Here is an 8,017-nt window from a genome sequence, read left to right on the forward strand (position 1 = left end):
GCAGCAAATCAGCATTTTGGAGTGATTTCTGAAGGATCACGTGACACTGAAGACTGGAGTAATGATGCTGGAAATTCAGCTTTGCATCACAGGAATAAATTATATTTTAATATATATTCAAATAGAAAATATTTATTTAAAATTGAAATAATATTTCACAATATTTTACTTGTATTTTTTATCAAATAAATGCAGCCTTGGTGAGCAGAAGAGACATCTTTCAAAAAAACAATAAAAACCGTTTTGAGCGGTAGTGTGATGAATAATCATTGATGATATCAGAAATGTCTTATTAACAGGGTTTGTCATTTCTTGATTGAACAGGAATCTCCTCCTCAGTACTACAACAGCAGACAGACTCTAGTTGCTTCGTCTGATGCTGAGCAAACACTTGATAATGTGAATGCGCAGGTAAGTGCTTTTTTTGGTAGGAATTTTTAAAGAACATGAATGAATCTGCATCCTCCCACACAGTAGTTTACCCATAATTAAATCTGCCTTCATTTACTCACCTTCATGTAGTTATAAACCTGTATGACCAATAGGCACCAAAATACTTTTCCTGAATGGAAAGAAGTCCACTTTTCTAGAAGAAAGAAAGAAATACAGGTTTGGAACAACACAAGGGTTAAATTGTCTAGAAATAGAATCTGTCATTTCTTAACGTCACCAGTTTTAGTTCCTCATTTAGTATGTCACATATCATGTATTCATATTTTGTTTCTGCTTGTGCTTGTCAGTCGGGCTCGTTGTTCCTCATTGGTGTGCCGAGCAGCTACTACCTTTCCTCACAAGAGCCTCCTCTTCCTCGTCTGCCCTCGTACGAGAGCGTACGCAAGAAAGACAGACAGCGGCAGATCCACATGATGATAGCCGACCGCTTCGGTCTGAACGGACCTGTTGTGACAGAGGTGACTCGTTTAGCTGCAGTTACGGTCTTAATCTGCGAATGACCGGTTCGCATGACATGCCACTTCACCATCTTCAAAGTAAAAACATTTTGCACTTAAAAGCAAAAGTTATATCTTAATAATTTGGCTGGATAGAAACAAGCTGGATTTTGCCCATAATCATCAACTTCTACTTATTAAATTAAAATCGATATATTTTCAAATATGACTGGTCATGCATTTACATATTACAATATAAGCAAAAATACACAGCTGAATGTGGGGTAGTGTACTTCAGATCTTAAAAGTTTAAATACTTGCAGATAATATAATTTTAATGAAATAACTGTGCTTAAAAAGAGACACTTTCGTGACTTTTTCTTAACATACTTAAAGGGTTAGTTCACCCAAAAATGAAAAGTAGTCCATAAATTACTCACCCTCAAGCCATCCTAGGTGTGCGCATGCGCAGCGCTGAACTCATATGTCATCCGCCCGGAGCTGCTTCCGTTTACAACAGTGAGCGCAAGCTAGATTACAGTGATTATTATGTTTTGATTATGGATATTTTTCTTACAAAAACGCATCGATTCGCTACAGGAGGCCTTTGTTCACCCCCCGGAGTCGTGTGAGAAATTTTTTTTAATGTATGGGCACTTTTTATTTCACTTCTTTTGGACTGATGCATGCAACACACACTGAGTGCCATTAAACAGCTTGAAAGATCAAAGACAATTTTTAATATAACTCGTCTGAAAGAAGAAAGTCATATACACCTAGGATGACTTAAAATCCATTCAAAATGAGCAAGCAAAAAAAGGTGAAACTTATATGTGTGTCTGCAGCATTGGGGTGTAACAATGCGGTAAAATTGCGGATTATCTTTAAAAGCTTTTAAAAGCATTTTTTTCTATTACAATTTTTGTACATGGAGTTTTCATGACCTCATTAGACAGTTAATTACTTAGTTGAAAGTGCTGAAATATCGACGATGACTTCATCTAAAAACATACACGTATGAACGTATTCAAATATATACAGTTGAACATAAAATCTTAATAATGAAAAAAAGTTCACATCAGTCTGTCAACTACCCAAAGCTTACAAATGTCGCTTTATCGAAGCCATGCTACAACAGTGTTGTCTCTCAGCAGCTGCAGTCTGACTGAATTGAATAACAATAGATTTTCAATATGAATGACCCACACTTTTCTGCTCCATAACATCATCAAATCTGAGAAATGGACGCCATTCACTGCCGCACAAACAGGCCCGGTGTCCGTCACCTGCGCTGTTGCCATGACGCACACACGCTGCGAACGTTTCGAGGCCCTTTGATGTTGATTTAGTGCCAGGAAAACGCTTGAGTACACACACTAATGGGAATTAATGCACATCAAACATAATACATAATACAAATATAATAAACATTAGTGGAGAATACGGCTCATTGTCCATCTGTCCTCTCCTTAACTCCCCCAGGTTGCAATGGGTGGATCTTTCACTCATGGGGGCCGCCCTTCACTCATTAACCATATTATTGAGCTTAATTAGCTTGTTCTCCAGCTGAGAACCACAGTTTTGTCTGCCCTAAAGTGGCCCTGTTTTTTTAGGAGGCTAAAGGGAAGACTCAGAGCTCGAAGCTTATATGTGATAAAGAGAAAGAAGAAAGAAGGAGAGATAAAATAACAAGAGTAAGTTGCTGCAAGGCACAAGCCGAGCAGTGATATCGCCAACTAAATTTGTTTAAATAAATGTTGAGCTCTGAATTAAATGCAAAGGTCCTTATCTTTGGGGGTGTACTCACCTGCTAAGCATTAGCAATGTTAAATAACTGTAAAATAATATGAGGAAACTAGATTGTTATGTTTTCTACTGTATTTTGTCTCAAGAAATGACACTAGTGTATTGTGGACAGTTGTCAGGCCATTGTGTAAGGCCTTAAGTAGTTGCTACAGAGTTGCTAGTGTGTTTTTAACCAACCACAGCACACTTTAAGAGATTGGAGCAGTCCAGACGCCACTTGAATGATAACGTCACAGAAGAACGATATCGCTGTGATCACCTTGAGTTTTTTTTTCCTAGCTGATGAAGTAATAAACTCTAAATCCTAGATAGAATTCATTAATCACCTTCCAGGCTTGTACTTTTGGCTTAACACAAAAAAAATAGGTGACATTATCAGAATTCTTGAACAAACTGTTCATTGTGGTGTCACACGAGTGGTTGAAGTCAAGCTTTATCGCTGTGTTGTTTTTTTTTACCACAGCCGCCTCCCACATATGAGGAGAGCATTCGTCAGTCTGTCCAGTCCATTGACGTCCCGTTTGACATCCTGGCACCCGAGGAGGAGCCGCCACATGCACCGGTTACACTCTCTGAGGCCGGCACAGATTTACCTGCATATGAAGATCTACCTCAAATCACAGCCTCACAAGATCCCAATAACACTGTTAATTAAAGCGTACTCACGCACGGGAAGAATGCTGTCTATCCTCAGCGGAAAATGAACCGCTGTTGAGCTGTCGCTGCCCTGATGAGCGGCCGGCGTGTGCGTGAGACCAAGACACCAAAACAGGGTAGGACTTGACCTATGCAATAACTTGCACTAGCACTCAATAAGAGGAGAAGGATGCTGCATCACTACTGGGGAAAAAAGGGAGAGAAGAACAAGAATATGCAATTTGAATTATGAATTTAAGTTCTTTCTCTGTTAAAAACGAACATGAATCTGCTACTAGATAGAATTATACTGACTATAGATATTTCAGTGATTTTCCAAGCCTAAAAATGTACAAATTACATCACATTCCATGAGATTATATTATTTTACATAATTACATTTCAGAAGTGGGGAATGTTGATTTAATTTTGATTATAACAAGTGATGTAAGGTATGAAAACAAATGTTTTTTTTTTTTGGAATAACATCCACTTATCAATTGTTCACAGTAACACTAGTGACATTTATTAACTATAAATAAAGTCTATTGTGATTTCATGTTTAATTTTTCACAGAGATGGCAGGTTCATCTCGTGCCAGAGTAGCAGCTGGTGTACTGTACTGACCTATAAGCACAAAAAGGGAGATAAAGCCATGATTTGGACATTACAGGGACATTTTTTTTTTTGGCAATTATTTTATTGCCGTTTCATCATTTGTAATGCTTTTGTATGAGAGTATATTCTTTTTGCAAAATTACTTTCTTTAGGTAGAACAAAATGTAATCATTATTTTAGGCAGACATTCGCTCAATGATGAACCCACATGGGATTCAGATGTCTGATAAAACTCAATGTACATAACCGTTCAAAAGTTTGGGGTCAGTAAGATTTTATTCGAAAGAAATTAATACTTTTATTCAGCAAATACGCATTTAATTGATCAAAACTGACAGTAATGATGTATACTGTTACAAAACATTTCTATTTTAAATAAAACACTGTTCTTTTGAACTCTCCATTCATCAAAAAATCCTGAAATAATGCATCATGTTTTCCACAAAAATATGAAGCAGCACATCTGTTTTCAACATTGATAATTCAGCGTTGCATCACTGGAATTAATTCAGTTTGACAATATATTCAAATAGAAAGCAGTTCTTTTAAATTGTAATAATATTTCACAATATTACTGTTTTTACTGTATTATTAATCTAACCAAAGCAGCCTTGGTGAGCCGAAGAGACTTCTTTCAAAACCTTTATATATATATATATATAGACTATTAAGTGTATATACAGTGTATATATTTTTTAATATTAAGTGCATAATGATTAATTAATCATTGATTATTTAATTGTATTAAACAGACAAGTCTGCTATATTTAAAGGGCACTGTACAAATAGACTGTATATATGGACCATTATATTAAAGATTATTAATATTTTTGTTCATCATGACAGTATGTTTAGCAATTAAGCATTGTCCTTTTTGTACTGCAAGAAACATCATCAACAACAACAACAACAACAACAAATTTAATATTCATTACTGTATTATGAAAAAAAACATTGATATATTATTTAATTGATAAAGTATTCATACACAATGGTATTGCAGACCAGTAGCCTTCAGCTGGATACTGAAGAAATTTAGTGAAATTGTGTCTTCTAGTGGTCATTTCAGGAAGTAGCAACTTTAACATCCCTAACTAAAAACAGATGATCCCTTATTGCTGTTTAGTTAGCTGCAACCAAACGAGCTCTGAATGCCTGGAAGGGGTTTAAAGCGTAACTCTTCAGCTCCTATATTGTCCTCAGTGATGCCCTAATGAGAGGCACAACAGAAGCAGCACAGCTGGGGCCTGAATCTCCACACACACACACACACACACACACACACACACACACACTACAGAGTGAATGACACGTGTCAGTCAGATGAAGACACTCTCAATGTGTCAGCGGATTCGTCTGCTCAGATCTCAGGTCACCGATCATGTAAAACAACCCTTCAAACGAGTGCCGGTAATCGCTCATGGGGATTTGAACACAACACACTTGCTTTCTTTGCCTTAGAGTTCCTCTTAAAACACAAACAATGTAAGAGTCTGGAATAGAAGTGGAAAGTGCTTGATTTCCAACATCTTTACCCTTCTTGATTCTGACATCATTATTGCACACTGACCACAAGAACAGATGTGAGTTTGTCCTTTATTTCAGTAGCAAACTAATGAAATCATCAATTTAAAGGGTTAGTTCACCCAAAAATGAAAATTCTGTCATTAATTACTAACCCTCATGTCGTTCCAAACCCGTAAAACCTTCGTTCATCTTTGGAACACAAATTAAGATATTTTTGATGAAATGTGAGCGCTTTCTGACCCTGCATAGACAGCAACACAACTGAAATGTTCCCAGGTCCAGAAACGAAGTAAGGAAATCGGTAAAATAATCCATGTGACATCAGTAGCTCAACTTCAGTTTTGCGAAGCTACGAGAATACTTTTTGAATGTAAACAATGCAGATTACGCAGATTACGTTCATGCGCGCGCTTTCTCCCCCGAACGTAAACAACGCAGATTACGCAGATTACGTTCATGCGTGCACTTTCTCCCCGAACGTAAACAACGCTGATTACGCAGATTACGTTCATGCTCGCGCTTTCTCCTCCGAACGTAAACAACGCTGATTACGCAGATTACGTTCATGCGCACGCTTTCTCCTCCGAACGCAAACTACGCTGATTACGCAGATTACGTTCATGCGCGCGCTTTCTCCCCTGAACGTAAACAACGCTGATTACGCAGATTACGTTCATGCGCGCGCTTTCTCCCCTGAACGTAAACAACGCTGATTACGCAGATTACGTTCATGCGCGCGCTTTCTCCCCCGAACGTAAACAACGCTGATTACGCAGATTACGTTCATGCGCGCACTTTCTCCCCCGAACGTAAACAACGCTGATTACGTTCATGCGCGCGCTTTCTCCCCCGAACGTAAACAACGCTGATTACGCAGATTACGTTCATGCGCGCGCTTTCTCCCCCGAACATAAACGACGCTGATTACGCAGATTATGCTCTTGGAGACTCTCCAAAATGCCGGAAGACGTAACTCGGGGAGAAGAATTGTTAAATCAATTATGTTATTTTTGTTTTCTTTGCACTCAAAAAGTATTCTCGTAGCTTCGCAAAACTGAAGTTAAGCCACTGATGTCACATGGATTATTTTACCGATTTCCTTACTTCGTTTCTGGACCTGGGAACATTTCAGTTGTGTTGCTGTCTATGCAGTGTCTGAGAGCGCTCACATTTCATCAAAAATATCTTAATTTGTGTTCCGAAGATGAACGAAGGTCTTGCGGGCTTGGAATGACATGAGGGTGAGTAAATAATGACAGAATTTTCATTTCGGTGAACTGTCCCTTTAAGCAAGTTACTTACTTTTAGTAACCCTTGTGCGCTTAATAGTATTGAATGTGCACTTCAAATCTTGAAAGTATATTTATTTAAAACATTGTACTTGCACATTGTACATAATATTACAGAAATAAAAGGCCACTTAAGTGAACTTAAAGTGAGACACTTTCATGACTATATTTCTTAACACACTTAAGTACACTTTTAAAAAGTGAACTTTGAAATCAAGTCAAATTAAATGTTTTACTTTAAAGTATATTCTCAGTCATTACACTCTAAAAAGATACTGGGTAATTTTTTTAACCCAAACGCTGGGTTGAGCTTATTCGGTCATTTTTGGGGTTCTTTTTTCAGTGTTGTGTTACTGGCTGGTCAAATGCACCCCTTTCCCACCCCTCGACATGACATAACCGGCTGAGTTACTCAGCTATTCCATCCTCTTGCAGGAAAGAGCGCTTCACAGCGTCGTCGAACTGGTGCATTTCTGTGGTGAGATACAGGTGTGTGTTTTATTTCATTGATAAAATCGGGTCAGGTTAGCCCAACATGTGTTCTGTCCTATATTTACCCAAAACTGGGGTTGTTTTTAATCCAGTGATTTTTTTTAGAGTGAATTATGGTTAAACAATCTTTTGTTATTCTTTAAAAAAGTACACTTATTTGATGTGTTGACTAACATACTAAAGCATATGTAAAGTACTTGATTATAATTTATTGGTAGTGTGTTGTTTGATATTACAATTAAAGTTAATATATTTTAAATGTACTAAATTGCTACTTTATCACTGCAAATGTGTAACATTTGTACATATATTCAAATACAATACAAAAGTTTCAATAGAAATTACATTAAAGTAGATTTTTGTTTACCATAAATTCTTATGCACAAGAATTCGCTAGCACAATTTAAAGAAGGAAAAGTAAATACAGTTTCTTAGTAAAAAAAAAACAAACAAAAAAACTATTGTATTAATGTAATTTATTATTTATTTATTTATTTTTTAAATCATCACATGGTTAACATGTCAGTCATTGTATATTATTTGTATTTTGTATTATTTGCTTATTTGTATAAAACCTGTGCTAACTTTGGTTTAGGGGTAATTCATAAATAATAGTTAAATAGCAATAGTTATTAGCACATACCACCAACAAATAAAATAAAATGACAGATGCATTAAAATGTTAATTTATTATTTATTTATTAACTGAAATAGTAAATTTCGTTTGGGAGAAATAAATGTCATGTTAAAAAAAAAATA

General features: G+C 36.6%; 1 protein-coding gene across 1 annotated transcript in view; it reads left to right on the forward strand.

Moving 5' to 3' along the window:
- Positions 1 to 3,351, forward strand: part of LOC107558872 (uncharacterized) — a 14,351-nt gene extending 11,000 nt beyond the window's left edge. The window contains exons 3-5 of the mRNA XM_016242561.1: positions 325 to 411; positions 741 to 911; positions 3,160 to 3,351. Coding sequence (XP_016098047.1) covers positions 325 to 411; positions 741 to 911; positions 3,160 to 3,351 — 450 coding nt within the window. The remainder of the gene's footprint in view (positions 1 to 324; positions 412 to 740; positions 912 to 3,159) is intronic.
- The last annotated feature ends 4,666 nt before the right edge of the window (positions 3,352 to 8,017 follow it).

This window comes from Sinocyclocheilus grahami, unplaced genomic scaffold (assembly GCF_001515645.1).
Source record: "Sinocyclocheilus grahami isolate Dianchi unplaced genomic scaffold, SAMN03320097.WGS_v1.1 scaffold663.1, whole genome shotgun sequence".
Lineage (NCBI taxonomy): Eukaryota > Metazoa > Chordata > Actinopteri > Cypriniformes > Cyprinidae > Sinocyclocheilus > Sinocyclocheilus grahami.